Source organism: Rhinolophus ferrumequinum, chromosome 17 (assembly GCF_004115265.2).
Source record: "Rhinolophus ferrumequinum isolate MPI-CBG mRhiFer1 chromosome 17, mRhiFer1_v1.p, whole genome shotgun sequence".
Lineage (NCBI taxonomy): Eukaryota > Metazoa > Chordata > Mammalia > Chiroptera > Rhinolophidae > Rhinolophus > Rhinolophus ferrumequinum.
Window position 1 is genome coordinate 27,984,099 of NC_046300.1, and position 22,903 is coordinate 28,007,001.

General features: G+C 38.9%; 1 protein-coding gene across 1 annotated transcript in view; it reads right to left on the reverse strand.

Annotated features, from left to right (window-relative positions):
- Positions 1-4,312: 4,312 nt before the first annotated feature.
- Positions 4,313-22,903, reverse strand: part of KCNH8 (potassium voltage-gated channel subfamily H member 8) — a 312,183-nt gene continuing 293,592 nt past the window's right edge. Inside the window, exon 16 of the mRNA XM_033131443.1 lies at positions 4,313-6,619. Coding sequence (XP_032987334.1) covers positions 5,912-6,619 — 708 coding nt within the window. The 3' untranslated portion in view covers positions 4,313-5,911. The remainder of the gene's footprint in view (positions 6,620-22,903) is intronic.

The following is a 22,903-nucleotide window of genomic DNA, read 5'->3' on the forward strand; positions in this document are numbered from 1 at the left end:
TCAGCATTGGTAGCAAATTTACTACTGAAAGTGAGTGCAAAATGGATAGGGTACTCTTTACCCCAGAGGGAATTCTTAATTCAGAATGGTCCCTTCAAGTAAGTGTATTCGTTTCTTACAAAAATGTAAAGCACGGACACATTTTTAAGTCTCACTTCCTCCCATTTTATTCTCTGTTGTATTTAAATATATCACATATGCGTATTTTCTTTTTATCGAGCCAACGGTAAGAACAAAAACAGACACAGCTCAAAACAGAGCCTTAGATTCATTATTAAATTCCATCCCATTCTCAGCTTCTTATCTCCATAGGGGAAAAAAACCTAAGCCAGAAGGAAATAGTCTGAGAAGGCATAGTTTTGCCCATAGGATGTGTTTTGCCCACTCAGTTGTTTTCTTCTAGAAAGTACAGTTTATCTAATTCCCTGAAACAGCTGCAGGTGTGGTGGTGTGCCTCACTGGGCTGTCTGTCTTCAGGTCTTTTGCAAGCTCTTTGTTTAGGGCTGTGTTGGATGACACAACCCAAGAAACAGATTTTCTCAGGACTCAAGCTGCAGGGAGTGACATTTTAGCTATTTCTTCTGGTGGGATCTATTGTCTCAAAGGGACACCAAGGGAAAGCTTTGAAGGCATTTGTGTGAAGTAGTAGGCATTTCCTCACCTCTGCTTTCAGTCGGAGGAGCTACGGGCAAGAGGGCAAGACCACTTGCCACAGGGAAAGTTCTGAGGCTTTCGGCTGACAGTGTTCAGGTCTGTGGCCAGGGGTGGTGGGGATGGCAAAAATATGTGTGTGACTTCTGAAGCAACACCAAATTTCCAGAGAGACTTGATGAGCAAAAAAGAGGCTTGGGGGGTAGGAGCGGGGTGGGAATATGTTTATGCAATATATTCATGCCATTGAAAAAATTTCCTGGATCTTTCTGTGATTGTAAAGAGTTTAAAATAAGGCTCTAATTACTAAAGTTCAGATAAAAAAATCAGAAGCCCTGTGAGTTGGCGATAAAATGGCTGGGAACAGAGAGAGCACATTTTACCCTGGTGCTTCCTCAATGACTTTTGTTTTTTTTGAAAGGTGACTGTTGACTTGGTTGATAATACTTTGAGGAATAGGCTGCAGGGGACATAGTATAAACACTAGATTGTGACCTATGCAGAGAAGTCGTCAAATGGGACTCATTTTCCAGAAGTTAGCCTGGGACACTTAGGGGAGGGGGAGGAAAGAGGGAGTAGAAGGGGAGAGAAGGGAGAGGGAAAGAGGGATCAGCAAAAAACGAAGGAGAAAGCAGAATGAAGGAAAAGTGGAGGGAGAGCCAGGGAGGAAGTAGGGGAAGAAGAGGTGGGGGAAGGGAGGGTGGAGGACTTAGGGAGGGAGGGAGAGAGGGAGATGGGAGGAGGAGGGGGAAATGGGAGAGTCAGGGGAGCCGAGCTGACATTTGCTTAGCATTCATTATATGTCAGGCAGTGTGCTTTCACATAAATTACTTCATTAAACCTTCACGAAATACTGCAAGTTGGATATATTTTAATTCTCAATTTTTAGATGAAGACATCGAGGCTCAGAAGTGTTAAATAATTTGTCTGAGGTCACAGAGCAAAGAGAAATGGTTGGAAGCAAACACTCATTTGTGTTCCTCCTAAACTCCTGCTCCTTTCTCAACATCATACTTCTGTGGAGCATCTGCCTTTATAGAAACTGAAAGAAGTAGGAAAAGGCCAGCCTTTTGGAACAGCCTTTAGTTGAGGCAGCACATGCCCTGAGGCTGTTTTCAGGGATGATAGTGACCTAAAAGGAGATGGAGCATTGTAGAATTCGATAGTCAAGGCAACGTCTCAAAGGATGACCTTGGACGATAAACTACACACTTCATGAGAAGAAGCAGCCTTAGCAAGAACTATTTGGAACAAGCTATTTTCATTGGTCTGATACATCATAATCTTGACATTAGCAGTTCCATTCCACACAGGGGCCATCCACAGCAATTGTCATTCTCTAAATAGTTGACTTGCTTCACCTCCAATAGGATTCCTCCCTATCTGGGAAGCACTGTCCCATTTATGAGATTTCAAAAGGCATTTTCACCTTTTTTTTTTTTTCCCTTTGAGAAAATCCAAATAAAACAAGGAAACAAAGTCCTACAACAAATCAAGAGGTATTAGTGCAGGACACATTATAGGTGCTCAACCATTAGTATTGGAAGTAATGAGTAAATGCTTCAAGTTTTCTTGGAGAAAATGACCAGTTATTTTTATGAAAAAAATCATTGATGTATTAGGAACTGTACGGAAATAGTATTACACACAATTGTCGATTTTAAGTGGTTTGATTCTAGCTGGTCCACCATCCACAGAACCAACTCCTCATTGTCTAAGGGATGATTACACTGTTTAGAGTAATGTTTCTGGAGTTTGTTTCCTGGAACATCCATAGCAGAATCCCTTGGAACCCAGCCCAAACTCTACGGGTCAGAGCCCTGAAATCTCTATTTTATTACCGTCCCTTGGAAATATATTATTCAAACTAGAGCTGGAGACGACTGCTATGGGGGTTCACCAGGCCTCTCAATTACACAATCATAGGCGCAGGGCTGTTTTTAACAGAATTTCGATGCTAGTCCACGTATGTATAAATTAGCTAGGACTCCGTCCTGTTCTATGATAGATTGCAGACCACTATATTCCAGTCTTTAGTGTATGTAAGTCACCAGGGAGTTTACTAAATAGGAGATTCCCAGGCCCCACCCCAAGGGACTAGGTTAAAGCCCGATTTTCTGCCAGAAGCACACCCCATGAGGTTCTGATACAGGCATTCTGCTAAGATCGAATACAGAGCCCTTCTGGAAAACAATATTCCTATCAAACAGTTATTCAGCCTCTCAAAGGACACTTTGATTGTGATCTTATCAACTCTTAAGGCAATAAACTCCACTTGCAAGTAGCTTTAATTGCCAGAAGCTTCTTCCTATGTTGAATTAAAATAAAGTATTTTATAAGCTGTCTGCCTGGTTCTTTTAACTAGGATTATGCAGAAGACTTTAGTCCCCAACATTATTTTTAAGAAAATATACTTGATCAAAAAATAAGTGCTTCTGTTCCGTCTGAATCCCTGCTTTGCTCCTTCAGCACAGAGTGGGTAGGTGAGGAAAATGTAGGGATCCCAAAATGCACCCCTGATTAGAAGACAAGGGCCTCTGCTATTTGCATAGCAACAATGTTTAGAAAAATCAAACATCTAGAAACACTTGGAATTCTCATTTCCTAGAATAATATCACAATACGGACAAACAAACAAAAAACCCAAAACATGTCATTCTGCGTTGCCCTGGATGTGGGAAGAGTCCTGTGTGTCAGAATGATGAAAAGGCCAATAAGAGAGAAGGTGGGGCTGACTCAGGTGAGGCAGGTGCCCTCCTGGAAGAAAGCCCTGGGAGCTCTCACTTCTCTGAGGCGCTCGCTCATTCTTGCCCAGCTGCAGACGTACCCAGGCTGGGCAGTTGGTGTGTACGCCCACAAAAGTCAGCTGTTCGGAGTAGATACAGAGAAGGTGACTGGCTGAAAAATTACGGGCATGTTTCTCGGTATTTCACTGGACTTCCCAAATCTTTAGAGCTGAACTAATTTATTCCATTTGTGGGCTTACTTAAAAGAAAACAAATATTTTATTTTTTCCTGGATTTCTAAAGAAATAATTACTTAGTAAGTTTCAAAAGGCAGCAAGAATGGATTTGGATTTGGAGGGAGGCGTACCTAGAATGGCCATGGGATATTGGGTCTGTCATTTAAAACAATGTGATTGGGCAAGTTAAACAAAAGTCTGTGTCCCAATTATTTCTGTACAAAATGGGGGATAATAATAACAAGTAACGTTAAGCCTCATTCGATAATTATATGTGGAAACATAACATGTTAATTCCTAAACCTCTGTTGGTGCACAGTCAATACTCAAGAAGCAGAGCGCCTGTCATTATTCGTAGCATCAGTAATAGTAGAGCTAGTTTGCCCGAAGGATATTCACCAGCACCAACTAGTTCTTTTTGAATGGTACCTCAAATGATGACATAGGTCAAGATGAGCAAAACAGGCAATACAAACGAATACGTGGTATCTAGAATGCTGCCTTTGCCTCCATTTTTCCATTCACTTAGGGAGAGACTAAATTTTGGAGGTGGGAGAGTAGAAGGCATTGAGTCTTGAATGACCTGCCTCATAAAAATGTACTGTTTCCATTTTATTTCTTAGAGACGATTTCTTTTCTGTCTGCCACTCTAGCCAGTTTTAGGGTATCCGATTCACACATCAGAAGTCTTGCTTTTTATTTAGGTGTTTTTAATGATACAGTCCTCAGATTGTTTATCCTTGTGGTGGGAAATAAGAACAGGGGGCTCTAGAATGCGAATTTAATAAGTTTTCTAAGAATGTCAGGGAAGATTATGCCCTAAACATTCTTAAACATAAAATAAAACTTAAGTGAAGGCATTTAAGTCCTTACTGAGCCAGCATCAATTGAACTTGCACGCTGGTTGAGATGTAGGGAGCATTATGTGTCCTAGATTGTCTCCAGCATCCTTGCTGTGTAATCTCTGTGACTTTTTTTTTTCTCTGCAAAATGAGAAGGAAAACACCTGCTCCACATAACTTACAACATTATTGAGAGCTTTAAAGGAAAAAAAAAGGGCTGATCCAATGTAAGCTGGCACCTCTCTCTCAAGTCATAGCTCAGAAGTCTTGGCTGCGTTTTGAAATTTTCACTGGTTCACAACCTCTCCTGAAAGAATAGCACAGGGGAAGGCTACACCGAAGGTTTTCTTGCTCATTTTGACACCAAACTGGCTCAATGTAGTTGTGATCTCATGTGCCACAGATCACTTTTGAGTTCTTGAATAACTAAGTGTGAGGCCAGAGGGAGGACATTTATGCTGGCACAGTGGGGGCAGCCTTGATTCTGGTGGCCGACGTGAGTCAGCAGAGAGTAAGTAGGCGGCCCTCCCTACTGCCATGCCAGAGCTTGTGTCCTTGACACTCAGTCCAAGTTTTCATTTCATTAATAAAATGTGACCTCACTGTTCTTTTGTAATCCAGAAGTGTGAGGATACATTTTTGCAAACTGCATGCAGATAAAAGGGGGATTCGTTTTGAAACTACATCCACTTCATAGTAAATAATTATTTGATCTACTATACATAACATAGTGCATTTCTTGTTAAAATGGCAAGCTTTTTTTTTCCTTTACCAAAATGAAAAGAAAACATTCAATTCTTTATAAATAGTTTAAATAGTTTAAATACATATTTCATACCAAGGATATAAAAATAGCCTCTCTCTCTCTCTCTTTTTTTTTTTGATAAATAAAGACATATTCATTTACATGGCAAATAACGTGCAATAGCTAACCACTGGCCACCAGCTCTATTTGACTGATTGTCTAGGAGATGACATGCAGTGATAATTGTCCCTTTGCCTTCACAAAAAATAAAATAGATCAGCAGGAGCTGTGCACTCACTCCCGAGGCCAACAGTGCTACGGATATTGTTCAAGAGTGACAAACAGGCACTCAGGAAAAACCTTTGCTGCACTTCACAAAAGCCACCTAGGACAAAAACGAATCCACAAATTCTTTGTCTGGGACTTCTAGCTGCTCAGACCCTCAGGGTCTTTGGACTTTTACCAAAGTCTGTCAAACAGACCAGTAAGTTAATACCTGTACAGGAGAATGTTTCTATTATGTTTCTAGGATCTAGGAAGTCTTTGCTACAGTATGGAGGTGGTTATGCCTTTCCCTGGCACCTCACGCTCTCTTGGGCAGGACTCTCAACTCTGCCCAGTCTTGACACCTGCCGGAGGCAAAAAAAGGCAAACTAAAGCTGTCATGCGGTGGTGGGTCTGAAATGAGCAGCTGCCTCACGTGCACTAATGTCATACATTTATGGCTTCATTGTCTTTCACTTCTGCTGTGCTTGTGACAACTTCCAGTGGAAAGCTCTCCAAAGGTTCAGTAGAGACTGATACCATTCCTTCCCGCTCCCAAGATCCTGGCAAGTTTTCCAGACTGAAGGAACTCACGGCTCCCTGGCTGAAGCTGCCCTCCTCGGATCTGCTTGGGAGAATCAGATGCAAAGAGGTTTCTGAGGAGGAGCAGACAGAAGATGAGAGAGTCGCCGAAATGGACTGCAGGGGCGTCAGCGTGGTGGTATCTGAATGTGGAGAGATGCACCTTAAAAATTGCAAATGACCTTCTTGGACGACCTGGTAGTGGGCAGGTGAAAAATCAAGGTTTGGAGAGGGACAGAGTTCATGGTCTGTAGGTTTTTGCTCACGAGCTCCAGTTCGTTGGGGGCTGCCCTCCACAGAGGAGGGATCCACACTCCAAATATCTGAAGTGATGTTACTGTGACAAAGTTGTGCTTGAGTATAAGCAGCTCCACCCGCTTGCGAGTGTAGGCAAGGCTGGTGCGTACTCCAGGTCATCCTGGTCTGTGAGCTGTCCCATTTGGGACACACAGAGGTGGTGTGTAGAGAGCAAAACCGTGACGGCTGCGGGGGTGACAGAATGTTTTCTAGAAGCTGCATCACATTCCTCATGTCTTTACCCAATTGGGAGACCTCCTGAGTCAGAGTTGTTACCTGTTTGGATAAAGCACAGCAAAAAGCAATAGTCAGAGGTGCATGGCAGTGATTTCAGAGCAGTGAGACAGGGAAGTGAGATTTCTTAATACGAAAGTCTGAAAGGCTGCTCTACCTCCATCTCCAGTCAAGTCCAAAGGGTGAATGGGGGTCACCTGACCTAAAGCCACCCTCATTCTGAGGGAACACAGAGAGACACAAATTGCCTGGCATTCCTTCTTACTCAGTGTTGCGGGGGTTCTGGAACAAGATTAGAAGCATGGGTCCATCATCTCTTGTGGATCTTAAATACAGACAGTATCTTTTGCTTCCTCTGAGCTAGTGGATGCACAGCAGTGCACACACCCCAGACACCATGTACCCATGTGGAGCGGGGGCATTGGACCTAAGGCGCTCAGCACACTGCCTGTCCGGAGCGAACACCAGTGAATGACAGACAGCTCTCACTTCTGTCTTTTCTGCTTGAGATCTATGCACATTAGAGGTCCAGGGATAAACTGGCCTTCAGTGATGGTGAGGATGTGAGCAAGAACTCACACCAGATTTGTGGGGGGGAGAGTTGATAGAAAAAGGGAAAGCTGCAAAATGAGATGAGAAAGAAAGAAAAGACCTCTAAGGGGGGTGAGGACAGATAAGCACTATGAGGAGCTGGGTGTGCTGGGATCCATCGAGAAGCCCAGAACTCCATGGAATTACAACCCAAAATGTGTGGTATGTGCTTTATTCTCTTTTACAGGTGAAGCATTCAGGTTTTGTTAAGATTTTTAAGGAAGGCATGACCTCTAAACACTTAAGAACCACCAAAGAGTCTTCATTATTCATTTTACACTTAAAATCAATAATAAAATTCACCAGAGGATGTGGGGACAGAGCCAGGAGTGCAGTTTCCAGGCTCTCGGCCTCACATGGAAAGGTGCTGGCTCAGGTAGTAAATGGCCATCAACTGTGATTGGATGGCCATCAGCTGTGGCTAGTTGGCCATCAGCTGTAACCAGTGAGCCATTGGCCACGAATATAACTGCCGTGGCTACGCTAGCAGAAAAATGGGGGCTAGCAAGAAGGTGGTGGTTTAACTAGCAAGAGCGGATTGCAGTTAGCACGGCGGGTTGCGGATCGTGTGATTCCTGCCTCCTGTGTCTCCAACCCAGCTGCCAGCGAGACTATAGTGGTATGACTCCCCTACCTATGGCTGTGTGGGTGTTCCTTTTTGGCCTCACCATATCCTCCATTCTTATGTGGGGAGTGGGAGCTGAGACCCCACATGACACCCTGCCTGACAGGATTTATTCCTTGAACAACTACATCACTTTTTTAATTTTTTTTTTTTTTTTATTGGGGAAGGGAACAGGACTTTATTGGGGAACAGTGTGTCAATCTTTGTTGTGGAGGGTGCCATTCAGCTTCAAGTTATTGTCCTTTCAATCTTAGTTGTGGAGGATGCCGTTCAGCTTAAAGTTGTCCTTTCAGTCTTAGTTGCGGAGGGCTCCAGGTCCACTTGCCGTAGTTGCAGGGGGCGCTGCCCACCATCCTTTGCAGTCGAGGAATTGAACTGGTAACTTTATGGATGAGAGCCCACTGGCCCATGTGGGAATCGATTCGGCAGCCTTCGGAGTTAGGAGCACGGAGCTCTAACCGCCTGAGCCACCGGGCCGGCCCTACATCATTTTTTTAACCATGGAAGACCACCAGAAGTTGAATTTGACTTAAATCCAGCTTTTCTGGAACGTTGATATTCTTTAAACATAGGGGAACCTGTATTTCAGAAAGCAGGACCTGCACATATCCTGTCCAGTCTTTGGTTAGAGCCATAACACTAACCCAGGCTCTAATAATTGGCCTTCATTGCTAGAAGAGTGCATTTTAAAAAAGGAATTCCTGTGATTTAATTTTACTATCACGAACCACAAAACTTTAATATCAGCCGCTGAACCCATGGAATCAATACCGTCAGAACACAAAACAAAATGGAAAAAGGGCAGTTCAACTTCAGTGATGCCCAAACCAAGATTGTTGTTTTGGGCAGATTTTTTCAATGTTTGATTATACATTCCTGGTTTACTCAGTAACGTAATTCAGTCCACTTCCTCTGAGTGTGTTCTGAAACTAATTCTCCCTGGCAGGCCCATCAGGAGGTAGTGCCTCTCCAATCAGGCATTTTTAAAAGGCCAGAAGGAGGTTTTTCTATGGTTCAGGCAACCAACTGGTAACACCTGCCTTGAAATCTCCAGGCCAAAACTATTTCTGCCTTGCTGCTGGCAAGGAGCTCAAAGGACTCAAATACTTGTCCAGGTTTTTTAGCAGTGCTAAAACTTCTGGCGACAAAAAGATACTTCTGAGCCTCACATTTAAGAAGTGAGAGTGAATGGGAGAGTGTGTGTTTTGAAATTTTCACTGCAGGTTGTCAATTTCATAACTAGCCAGGCCTCGATTCTAAAGTGCATGGATCAGGCTGAAATCAATATCTGGATCTGAGCACTGTGGACATTCACCTATGGCTTCTATTTCGAACTGATTGGTTCTTCTATAAAAATTTGAGAAGGGTGACACTCAACGAGATATTTGAAGGGACCTATTAACCATCCATTCCTGGGGGCTGTCTAAGCTTAATTCCTGCATCAAATTCACTGGGCTACATTAGCTCAGTTCCCAATAAAAATGCTTTCAGTCAGCCTTTTATTAAGATTGAATATAGACACAGTCTTTGAAGAACAATTTGCATTTTAGGCACATCGACAATTATGTTATTCAATAAATGTTTGAGTAAGTTTATAGTACAATGTGCTTTCAGGTACATTTTCCCTATCGGATCTGCAAAGAGCACCACGATAGGTAGAGGTGCGATATTATTGCCCCACCTGTAAAATGGGGACACTAAGACCCTGTGGGGAAGGGGCCAGGAGAGCAGTTTCCAGGCTCTCAGCTTCACGTGGAAAAGGTGCTGGCTCGGTTATTAGATGTTCATCAGCTGTAACCAGTTGACCATCAGCTGTAACCAGTTGGTCATTAGCCACTATTGTTTTGTATATAACTGCCGTGGCTACGGCCGCTAGCGAGACTGTTGTGCAGGAAGGCTCCTTATTCGGGTACTGGTGGATGTTTGCTCCTTGTATCTCAACCAGCCACCATCAAGAATATGGTGGTATGACTCCCGTATCTATGGCTCCATTGGTGTTCCATTTTGGCCTCACCATATCCTGCGTTTTTGTGCGGGGAGCGGGAGCAGAGACCCTGCTTTACAGTCTCAACCAGCTGCCATCAAGAATATAGTGGTATGAAGCCCCTAACTGTGGTTCTGTTGTTGTTCTTTTTTGGCCTCACCATATCCTGTGTTCACCTGTTGGGAGCTGAGACCCTGCATTAAAACCCAGAGGTTAGATGGCATTTTTAAGGTCCCTTATATCATGAATGACAGTCTTTGGTCTAGAATTTGAGCCTTCTAAGTTTGGTGTTCTTTCTGTCATAGTATATTATCACATAGAACAAGAGATACTGCTTAAGAGTTGAGAGATTTTTGCTAATGTGGTCAGAATTTGTGAAGAGCACAGATGATACAAGAAGTAGCCTCATGTGTAACATCTGTTTGAAATGGTCATTTAATGTTAGATAAGTAAATAGTGTCACCTCTAAAAAAAATTAGGAGACTGATTAAGCACAGTAAAACCTCTTCACAGAAAATTACATGACCGCAACAACAATAAAACAGTATCTTTTTGAGCAGGTGTTACAAACCTCTTCCCCAGCGCCACCTCATTTTTCAGTGGTTCCACTTCATGCATTTTCCCCTTGCACATCATCAGACTGAATGCAGTGAGATTCTCAGCTCCCTGTTCTTGTATGTGCTGTTCTCTCTGACTGGGGTGTCTTCTTCTTGTCCCTTTTCTGCCTAAGTTTCTTTTCTCCCTTCAAGCTTCTAATCCCTCTTCCTTGCAATGCGCTCACTAAATCTCAAATGTATAAGTAAATGCCATTCCTGCCATTCTGAAAACTTGGTTCTCATAGTGCCTTCAATTTTGATCTTATTTTTGTCTCATGATTTCACCATAAATATCCTAAGGGAAAGCTGCCTATTACAAAATTATATTGGCAAATCTGTAACTGGCCCTCTTTCTCCCAAGTAAATATATTAAGAGGAGGTATTGTACCTGTTAAAGTTTTTAAAATATAAATTTCCTAAACCAAATCCTTGGTTAGACTCTAGATTTTAAGAGCAGGTCGCATTTCTACTATTAAGAATCCCTGTTATTGTTTCCTTCATAATTGTAGAAATGGATCTCCTTCGGTCAATTCTTCTGCTAGACTTCATTTCTCTTACTGTTTTGTCAACTGTCCTACCATAAATTTGATTTCCATGGGTAGTTTTAAATCACTGGGAAATTTCCCCTATTTACTGACTTGACATTATGAGTGCCAAGCAACAAATTCAATTAAGTTATCAGTTGTTTTACCAGTTGAAATTTGGCAAACATTTTACATCCTTGGTTGTGGCCATGGATGGTTATTTAGATGTGGTCTTCTGATTATTTACAAAGATGATAGATAAAAAACCATAACTTCATACGCATTATTCTCATACTTGTGTATTAAGTTACATTTTCTTTATCCATTCTTTCCTCCTCTTCCTTTTTCTTCTCCACCTTTTCATTCTTTTGTGGATAAGAATCCATCAGCCTGGAATTTAAAACTGTTGGCCAAACCAGTTCACCATCACCATCTGCATAGCCAAGTGTTCACATCCAAGATTTCTCTATCTCTTCCAAAGTCCCAACTGTTAGAAGTGATGAAAACACCATCTGTGCTTCCAAGTGGTTCAGTTTTCTATCCAAAACTTTGGATCATCTAAAGATTTTTCTCGTCTTTGTTCTCCCAGCATCAAGCATTTAACCATACAAATCATTAGGTGTTTAGCAGGTTTTCAGGCAGCGCAATTACTCTTATTTAGCAGCACCTCCTGTCAGGAATAGAAACACCCCTGTGACAACAGGCTTGTTAACTGTCCATGGTAATTCACACACTGATCTAAGAAGGGAATCTCTAACTGCCACAATTTTTCTATTTCTGCCATATGCGGAATTCCTCAGAACTTCTGTTGGCTTTGAAATAGTCGTTGTTGCCTACATTTCCAGAGTATCTGGTTTTCTCCGCTCATGTTTAACTTGCTCCATTGATGTGATGTTACTTTTCATCCTCCTTTGAGTCATATTCCACATGGGCATTCTTGTGAGAATTAAATAATATAATGGATGTGAAAGTTCAGTCTCCATATAACTGGTATTATGTCAGAATTCCAGGTGTCTAGATTTGATGATGTAACACAGGCACTAAGCTTAGTTAAAAACTTTTGCACGGTGGGGGATACTTACCAAGGAAGCATTTAGACCAAAGCAGTTATCTATATAGTTCCTCTCCAGCCTCAGAATGGAGAGAGAAACCATTCCTGTTAAAACTTTTACATAATTGATATTGGAAGAATCAGTCTCCAAGTTTTAGCATTGCCTTGCATGGATCTTTGCAGTGGTCAATAATAAGAGTAATAACCACAGTCTTTGGAAAATGTTGATTAAGATCTTGTATTTGCAGTCCAAGGTTTGAGTAATTGCAGTCAGATGGAGTGAGAATTCTCTGACGTGTCAGCCAAAATACAATGATGTGTAGTTTGATGTTGATCAGAATTGAATAAAGACCAGTGTGGGGCTGGGGTGGTGGCAGGTATGACTGGTCTTTATTGTTCTTTATAATAGCTCAAGCCCTTGCACAAATCCTGCCATCTATAAATCTTTGTTGATACACGAATAATTTAATGTTTTAATTATTACATAATAATTTAATGTAAGTTGCTTTGTTAATTTCTTAGTATGAGTTTCTGTTATTTTTCATTTGAACTTAGATAATGTTTGTCAATCTTCCCTACAGCACTACAAGACACAAAAATAAGCATCACTATACTCTGTCAGGTAAGAATATTTCATATGATCTCAGTGTCTATGGAAGCCCCCACCACTTCAAATGAGTAAGACTTTAAAACACTATGTTCATACATTATTTGAAGAATCCATATGTGGTGCTGGTGACCTATTGTCCCAATAATATTGTGCACTGCCAGCTTTCGGTAGTGAGATTGTGTGCATTTGGTGAAAGCACAGATCTGCTGTTCTGGTGTGTCTTTGGATTGTACCTTTTTGGAACAGGAGGATGCGTGTCATAATGAAGACCAGAAGGTGTCTCTGACAATACCTTTTGTTTCATGTAGAAAATACCTTCCTTGCATATTATATTATTCATGTTTTATATTTCTCGATCTTGGCTATTGGTGTGGCATGATTCATGAACTCTGAGTATAACTGGAACGTCAGTGGATAGAGAAAAAAATGTGATTTCCATTTTTGTGCATTCAGTGAGCAGATGGGGAACGCATCTGTTGATATAATCTTCTTAGCTTGAAGAGTTCTTGACCCGTCACTCAATTTTTGCCAAACATGTACACATTTTCCTGCTAGACACAATTTTCCTAAATTCGGGGGTACTAATTACACCAATCCTCTCCCTCTGCTGTGAACACATATACATTTTTTCAAGCTCTGATTCAGGTAATTAAATGGTCTTTCATTTAATCCTTTGTTATGTTGCATATTTATGATGGGATTTAGACAACTTCAATCAAACTCCATAAGCAGGCAGAACAAAAAAGACGATCGGCATAATTTCATCTTTGTGTCTTTTGCTTCACAAGCATTTAAAAACAAGTGACAGTCTTTTTATCTGTCAGCTAAAATAATAATCATACTCGGCACTCACATAAATTTTATCCAAATGGGAATCTCAATCCCATTACTAACAAAAGTTGTAAATCTCTGTCTACAGCTGGAGAGACTAGAATGTTGAGAGGTGAAGTGGCTTATCCAAGGTCACACAGGAATAGTACCAAGGGTTTGACTTATGCAGGTGCATCTGATTCCTCTTAAATTATAATAAGAGAATAATTACAAGTCTAGCATTACCAATACAAAGTGACCAATTATAGTCATGAAAGTGATTACTTCAGTAGTTTCATTGAATTTCTGCAGGCTCAGGCCTTTGGACACAACTTCATTACTTTAGCTGTACTGTGGTAATCTATTATTTATCAACCCTTTGATTGCTTTTCTCATCTATTTTCCTGCTTCCTGTGACAAAGTCTGATTAGTATCCGAATTGCTCTCTGGCTAAGGGATCCTCACTGCTATCAGTGAACTCCAAACAAAATTTGTCTCCTCTCGAATATCAACTATATTAGGGCAGTGCTTGTGAAGATTGAATGTATATAGAAATCACCTGCGGATCTTGACATACTGTATATTCAGACTCAGTAGGTGTGGGGTGGAGCCTGGAAGTTTGCATTTCTAATAAGCTCCCAGCTGATGCCAAAGCAGCTGATGCCAAAGGTTTATGCTCTATGGATCAGTGAGTAGTTCTAATGGATCTAGTCCCTTCAATTAACTCCTCATGTACTGATCATTCAGGAGGAGTCTAACAGTCTAACCAGCTTTTAAAAATTCCTTTGGCAAGTCTATAGTTGGATTTTTTCCATCTGTTTCAATCGTCTTTAATTTCTTTCAACAGTATTTGGTAGTTTTCAGTGTACAAATCTTGTACCTCTTTGGTTAAATTTGTTTCTAAGTAAATTTTTTTGGATGTTATTGTAAACGGAATTGTTTTCTTAATATCTCTTTCTGATAGTTCATTCTTAGTGGTATAGAAACACAACTGATTTTGGTATATTGATTTTATATCCTGAAACTGTACTGAATTCGTTTACTAGTGTTAATAGTCTGGGAGGGGCGTCTTGAGAGTTTAGGGTCTTTGTGATTGTTGAAGCTGCGGTCTTTGTTCTTGGGGGCTCCCAATTTTTGAGGGTGTGCCAAGACCCATCAGGGCCCCAAAACAGAGGATCTCAACGTGCATCTAGATGCAGGTTGATTAGAAGCTGGACCCTTGGGCAGCAACTGGGAAAATATGCAGTCAGACCTGCATCAGGGAGAAACTGAGAGACGGACATTTTTGCTTGCTCCCTCTGTGCTGAGCCTGGGGGTACAGCCATTGGAGTGCGTTTGCATCCACTTGAAAAATGCTTCTTTGTTACCGTTGTGTGGGACTTGTGAACGAAAGCCCCTTTGTCTTGCAAAGTTAGGTGTTCTGGGTGCCCATCCCTCAGGTAGGAGCCTTCAAAATTGGGAGCACTATCTGTGGGGTCCTAACTGTCAAGGAGAAGCTGGAAACGCCAGGGATGGGGTTTATGGCAAGAGTGTGTTTCAGCCTTTCCTATCTGTTTCCATGTGGGTATTTTCTCTTTTGTCTGGTGTGTAGGAGTCACTCAGCTAGTTTCTATATTTTTCTCAGAAGGAATTTTTCTGTGTATAGATGTACATTCAGTGTGTGCATCTGAGGAGGGAAACTCAGGAGCTTCCTATATTACCATCTTGGAGCATTTGTTATCTATTTTATATGTTTCAATCCATTGTATAGCTTATCTTTATTGAAGCTCAAATTTTCCCATCTTTGGTCAATGGGAGACTTCATATTGGCTCCTGAGTTCTTTTGACATCATCCTACCATGTTTCCCTGAAAATAAAGACTGGGTCTTATATTAAGTTTTGCTCCAAAAGATGCATTAGGGCTTATGTTCAAGGGATGTCCTCCTGAAAAATCATGCTTATTTTCCAGTTAGGTCTTATTTTCGGGGAAATAGGGTAGTAGTGTTTGGTAGATTTCTTGCTGGCTGGTATATGAACGTGTTCCAGACTCATAATGTATATTTCATGCCCCAGAAACGGAAACAGCCATTTATCCAAAAAACTCTGGTTTCTTTTAGAGGGAAATTGTATTTCAAGACCATAATCAGGCACAGAGATATTTAGTTACTGGGCTGGCCATTGCTTTTACTCCTTTTCTGTTGAAAGAGCTTGGGGATATATGTGTGTATGACACTACATAAATTCATATTAGTATTTCTAATTCTATTTCAGACTGCAAGGTTTTTACTTAACATTTTCTGTATTACATTTGTATCTCCTTTATTCTATGTTGTGAATTCTGGTTATTGAGGTACAGAGGATGATGGAATTAGGATATCCCATAATCATGCATTTCCTTTATCCCCCATTATACATACAACAGTCTCAGTATATCCATACCAATACAACCATTACAAAGTATGATTACTGAACATTTTTTTGCCTATTCTCTCATCATTCTCTCCCCACACCCCTTTTTAATGGTTTTGCTATATTTATCTTGTCATATGGCTTTGACAAGTTTTATTCTCTCCCTTTTAACTTTCATTTAGACGTAGTGGTATAAATAAGGACATATTTAATGCTAATTAATGTGTCCTATAACAATATCAAGTCATCTTGGTTTTTTGGATCTTGTTTTCTAGTACATTTTTCAAGAAATATACATGGGAACAATGTTCTTTGAGTTCTTTCATGTTGATAACAGTTTGATACTCGATGGTTTTTTTTGCTAGATATAAAATCCTTAGTTTACGTTTTCTTTCCTTAAAAATATATTTTGTATGTTACTCCATCTCTTTCATAAAGTGGTGCTGTCTGAAAGTCTAGTGATAGTCTAGATTTTTTCCTTTGCAAGTCCTTCAAAAGAACTTTTTTGGCTACATACGAAAGACTTTTTTTTTCTTACTTTAAAGTCCAGTAATTTCACTAGAGTATTCTTAGGTTTTGTTTGGGTTCCTAAATTTGGCTTTCTTTTTCAGAGACTTGTAATTTTTTGTATGTTAGATCGTCTTTGCTTATCTCAATAAATGACACTTTTCCTCATATCTTTTTTTTTTAAAAAAACATCTCTTCAGTTAGATTACATGCTTTAAATTTTCCTTTTTAGAAACCATCTGTTTTGGCATTATTCATTATTCATTTATTTGTTCTTGTGTTGCTTCTAACTTAGTCAATTTCTACAATGAAGAGAACTAATTTTTATTAATTGGTTCTCCATTATCTCTGGTTGTTATAAATTTCAATGACCCACTTTTAACTACTGCAAAGAAATATCCAACAGCAACAACAACAGCAACAACAACAAAAGGGTGGGTTCGTATTTGAATTAATACAGAGACCCTCCTTTTACTCACCAGGCAATTGAGCAATAAACACCTACTGATCCAGGGAGGTCTAGCAGAAAGCCATCATGTGACCATGGTAACCATGGTAAAGCTTGTTTCAAGGCTCTAGAAGGAGTCCTCTTTTAACCATTGGAAGACACCTTCCCCACCTCAAGCTTCTTTTGATAATAGAATTTTAAACAAAAATACATTTCTCTAATCAGCTCTTTAATAAATGCTATGTGAACAAGAACTCCTTCATCTCTAAGACCGAGAAGATTCAGTTTAGAAAGTGAGATTGCAGAGCATCATCTGAAGTCAGCACAAGACTGTGGTCACAGTATCTTGTTACCAATGATCAGATTTGATTTAAAAAGTCAGTAAATTAAAAATTAAAATGTCTGTAAATTACCAGTTGATCCCCTTCTTATCTCTCCTTAACACTCTTTATCATTTTCTTTGCTTTAAATTGTACTCTTTTTTTCTTTTTAAGGTTTGAAAATGTTAACATGTGGAAGAATCATCAATAGGAAACATGTGGGAAAACATATATTTCCCTTTGATTAATCATATAGTATATTTTATCAGGCTTTTATGAAAAGCACTTTCTAGAACTATCCTAAAATTACCATCATTAAATTAAGGTATATACCGAGAGTGGCAAAAAAAATGTGTACACATTTTAAGAGATGTTATCTATGCTTAAGCAGTAGTTCACTATAATCAGAAATGTCTGGGGGACAGCTCAGACATGTCTGGTTAGCTCAGTTGGTTAGAGCGCAGTGCTCTTAACAACAAGGTTGACGGTTCGAGTCTCCACATGAGCCACTGTGAGCTGCGCCCTCCACAACTAGATGGAAACAACTAGTTGACTTGGAGCTGATGGGTCCTGGAAATACACACTTAAAGTAAATAAAAGTTTAAATAATAATAAAAAAAAGTCTGGATGCTGATGGTAACCACTTTGAGCACCTCTTGTAATAGCAGAAGTCAAACGTGACTTGTATTCATCTTTTGTTATCGGTATATACTGAGTATTACAATTGATACAGTTTTTTTCCTTTCTTAAAATTTGTATACATTTTTTGGCACCATATATATATATACACACACACACCAAACACTCAAGTCTTCATGTGGACTTCTTATTTCAAAAGGAAATCTTTTCAATACAGACTAAGGATGATATTCTTTGAAAGCTAATCCAGTAAAAAGAAATCCTATTGAACTGGGATTTGGGCCTTCTTTCTAGGCCTTTCTGTACCACCTGCTGTATATGTGATTATCTCTGGGCCTCAGTTTACTCATAGGAGCATCTCACATGTCAGGATTTCTAATTTCTCTTCAAACTCAAAACTGAGATTCCATTTTTTTCTTCAACTCAATATCCTAATGCCTGATGGTTAAAATAGATATAATGTGTAATGCAAGCATTTTTTATTCATTCATTAACCATAAATGTGTATCTACTATATGCCAATCACCAGGCAAAGAAAAAAGCAGATAAAGATTCTTGTTCTGATAGGACTGAGATTCTAGTGGGGGGGATAAAGACAATGAAAAATGTAGATAAATACACTATGTGGTATAATAGAGGTTTGATTGGGCTATGATGGAAAACCGATTTTGAAATACATTTTGGGGAAAGGGGCTGCTATTTTTAAAAAGCTGGTCAAGGAAGACATCACTGAGAAGTTGACATTTGAACACAGACTTGAAAAAGAGAAGGGAACAGTTCATGCAAATAACTTGGGAAAGAGCTTTCTGAGCAGAGAGTACAAACACAAGACCTTGAGATGTTTTCATAAGCTAAAACGTTAGACAATAACGATAGACAATAGACAATACCCTCTGTCCTGGAAATATCTGTAGGACCCTGGGGTCAGCTATGGTTGTCTTTGAGGAAGTGGGTCAAGTGGAGGGGGCAGAGGCAAAGGAAGTTGATCAAAATGATGAAGAATCTGGATTTCATATCACATGAGTAAAATTTCACGAAAGAGAGAACATTTATAGAAAAGGAAAATATGCCTGAGTGGGAGGAAGAGAGATATTAGCTACCTTTAAAATTTATTCTCATTAAAAAAAGAACATTTATGTAGATTTGTCTATGTAACTCGAGGAATAGAAGTAGGAAAAGTGAATAGCAAGCTTTACAAAGAGTTATATCAGCTAAATGTGGAGAAGAGGTTTCTAAAAGCTCAAGTAATTGAGAGATGAGGTAGGCCACTAGTTGTCATGGTCGGCTGTCATCAAAAGCATTTGGAGAATTTTTAAAAATATAGATGCCCAGTGTAAATTCTAGCAGTTCTGAGGTTCAGTTAGTCTATTGGCCACAATAATATATTTAAATAAAGTTATTTAAATATATATTCGTTATTTTATGTAGTAATTTATAAAAAAAATTATAGCTATGTAAAAACAATATTCCCAGAGAATTTTAAAGCATAACCAGGTTTGAAAACAACTGACATAGATTCCTCTGAGGTATGGTTAGCTTCTTACTACAGAAAATATTCATACAAAATAATTTCTTGAGAGTAACCTCAGAAAGAAAATTTCTGCATTAAGTAAAAAGTCAGAATAGATGACCTCTAAGATATCTCTCAATTTTCAGATTTCATGCCTCTACCACATTATGAAACAACAATAATATCAAGCAGAGGTTGCTTATTTATTTGTTTCAGAAGAATTCTTTTACCCATTATTTATAACAATTGATTATTTAAAATTCTATCCCATCGTGTGATCGTATCAGCACAAAAAGGAAATTGGACTAATTTTGCATTGATTTATGTATATTGTGTTTATTTCTAATTGTGTACAAGTGAATGGGAAATGCCAATCCTTGTTTCTCTAGGTGTCTTATTGTTCTTTAATAAAAAGACTGAAAAAAATCCAATCCTTCTCAAATTCATGTATATTTATTTTCTAGTCTTGAACGTTGAGTTACTTGAGATACAGGCTATTGTTATTTTGAGGAAATTCACAGAATTTTTTGGGGAATATAATGCAAGTTCTCAAGAGCCTTGTGCTCTATTTGAGGAAGGAAGAAATGTACATAAAATAAATAATATAAATAAATAAAATAATGTAAAACTATAAAAGCAAATTCAGAATCGCAAAGTTAGAAAGCAGGTTTTGTAACTCAGAGGAAGGATTTGGAAATTGGAATTTGCTATGGAAGAATCCAGAAAATTCATAGGAGATTGAAGGTGGATTGATGCTAAAAGAATTGAAGACCTTTTGGAAGATATATAGGGTTCTCATTTTTAAAAAGGGGAAATTCATGCACCAGGGAGACGATAAGAAAGGAAAAAGCCTCTGCAATCCCTTCCAACGCTAAGATCCTATAAAAATAATAGCAACGTTATCATAATTGTTGGATTGGATCATTATTGAACTTAATTTTTCTACTGAATGGAAAATGGCAGAGCTGTCTATTCTTTTGAGAATATATAATCTTACAAATTATATAGGAGATGGGGGGAATACATATTTCATATTTTTAAAATAGCTATTCTGAAACTATCAGTTAGTAGTCAGTTAATAACTGGCTACCACCAACTGGCTAATTATTAGTAATAAGCAATTAATAACTAATTGTTTAAATTTAATTTGAGTTTTTCGATATTTGGTTGTATACATAGTAACTCATTTTGCAGAATACAGAGGGTGCCAAAAAAATGTATGCACATTTTAGAAGGAAAAAAAAACTATTAAAATTGTAATACTCAATATATACTGATAACAAAAGATGAATACAGGTCATGTGTATACATATTTTTGGTACCCTCGGTACCATCTCTAGAATAGATCCACTTTCCAACCAACATTGCTCCTGGGAGGCTTACTTGTATGGACTTTATCAAAAGGCTCATTGGCGCTTTGGCTTCTTGTTGGGTTTGGCTATTGCAGAACTGCAGCAGATTGGAGACAGGTAGGAGAGAGAGGTCAGAGTATGAGGCAGCTTCCCTATAAAGTTGAGGTGGGCAAAAGGTCACAGAAGGTTCCAACAAAAGATCACAGCTTCTGTCAGGTGGTCTCCTCCACTGAGCTTTCTCTGACTGAAGATTCTATAACCACTCTCTACTCTGGCACCTTCAGATCCAAGAGTTGTAGTGAACTTCTGTTGTTATTAGCCCCAGGGTTATAGAGGAGCTGTTTCATCCTTTGTGCTTTCCCTACACTATACTAACTCCTTTGTAAATACTTCTTTTATTCAGCTCTGCTCAAATTTCCATTTGGAATGTGGCATTGCTCTCCACTGGGCCCTTCCTTACTGATATACCCATTTAGTTCCTTTATTCAAAGATGAGAAAAGGCCTATAGATAAGTAACCAAAGGCAAAAAAGACAAAAACAGCTCATCTCCAAAAGTTACGTGCATTTTAAATCTACATTTCGCAGCATAAACTTTTGAGTGGCATTTTTGTCTTTTGAGACATCCTTCTTATTCTTTAGTATGTATGTATATATATGTGTATTTTTATTATCAGTAAAACTCTCCTGAGAGTTACAAATATGACTATGCATTGAGACTTGAGAACTGGAAAATAACCAAAAAGCATCCTACAAATCATGAATTTAGTTGGATATATTCCAGTTTAGAAACCTGTGTCCACAAAATGTAGCATTAATATCAATAATTTATATGTATTAAAATGAAAAAATTTTCTAGCAGTTAAATGGATTTTGTTTTTTCTATGTCAAAAGACTTAGTTTATATTTTACTTTTGAGAATTGATGGTCAAGAACGATGTATGATTATGATGAAGAAGAAAAGTGACTGTACAGTCAGATCTTGGGATGGTCTGGCAATTCTGTCAGCATGGTTCAGTTGAACTAAATGTCAATGAAAAGATATAATAGCAGTAATTCACAGGGCCAAGGAATGAACTACCATAGTCTTATTCATGTAGGTTTTCTTACGTGAATTATTGATAGAACCCTGAATTTCCATAGCTATTTAGAAAAGTAGTGAAGCAAAGTAAAGCAACTCTTAAAGAACAACCTGCGATTACTATTCACTTTCTTTGACTCAAGCAGACTTCACTGACTTGATTTAGTGACACAAATTTAAACTTATCTGCTGACTTTGTCAAGTATAACCTAGATAACAACTGAGATCCTCTCTCTCTCTTTTCTAGCAGAAGGCATTGCATTATCTGTGTCTGTTTACTTGGACATTGTATGATACATTTAATTGGTGGATATTCTGGTATTCAACTTTGAGCAAAAGAAAGAGAAAACAAAGTTTCACTATTAACTTTTGGGTGCTGTGGTGGCTAATACTAGTGTTTTCCAGTATTGATTTTCTCATTTCTGCTGGGTACCCAGAAGATTATACTTTTCTTGCCTCTTGAAATTAATTGTGCCCATGGAATTAGTTCTGCTTAATGAAATGTGGACAGAAATGATATGTATATCCTTTGAGCCACTTGATTTTTTTTATGCTCCGCTTTCAAATGGAACATAGCCTATGAGTAACATTTCATTTCAGGTGGTGATGAGCCCTTCTGCTGACCAGTGTTAGGCATTTTTGTTTGAACAAGAAATAAATTTTAAACAATAAGATTGGGAGTTTGTTACCTCAGTATAATTTACCCTATCACATTGCCTACCTGAGAATGGTGGGACTCTTGAATGTTTCAGAAACATTTGCTAGACTTTTTTTGAGGAGGTTGAAAGATGCTGATGTTACAAAACAAAATTTGAAATTTGGCTTATAATCTTGGTGACTATATAAAATGGTCTTTTAAAGCTTTATGAAAAGACTGGGTGTAACGATATGACTAGAATAGCTATGTTTAAAGGACATGACCTATCATCCTATTAAGAAATGTAATGCAAATACAGTCATTTCTGAAAAGAAGATGCTTTTCTGTTGGCCTCAATAGCAATAAGAGCTTGGCCTCTAAGATGATAGAGGCCAAGTTGATAAGAATAGGTTTTTTTCATATCTCTTATGTTAACAGTTGTGCTAATGTGTCAAATGAAACAAAGGGCTTCAGATCACTCGGTGAGACTCTCAGTAAAATAATGGGTGTCAAGAATAGAATAGGGCTCTCCCAAATTTTGGTTCTCATCACATAAATGTGTAACTTACACCATATGGAGTTGTAAAGGGTAAGACTGAAATACTTTTCTGAATTCTGGAGATTGAGAAAATGTTTTATTTTGTTCCACAAAAAG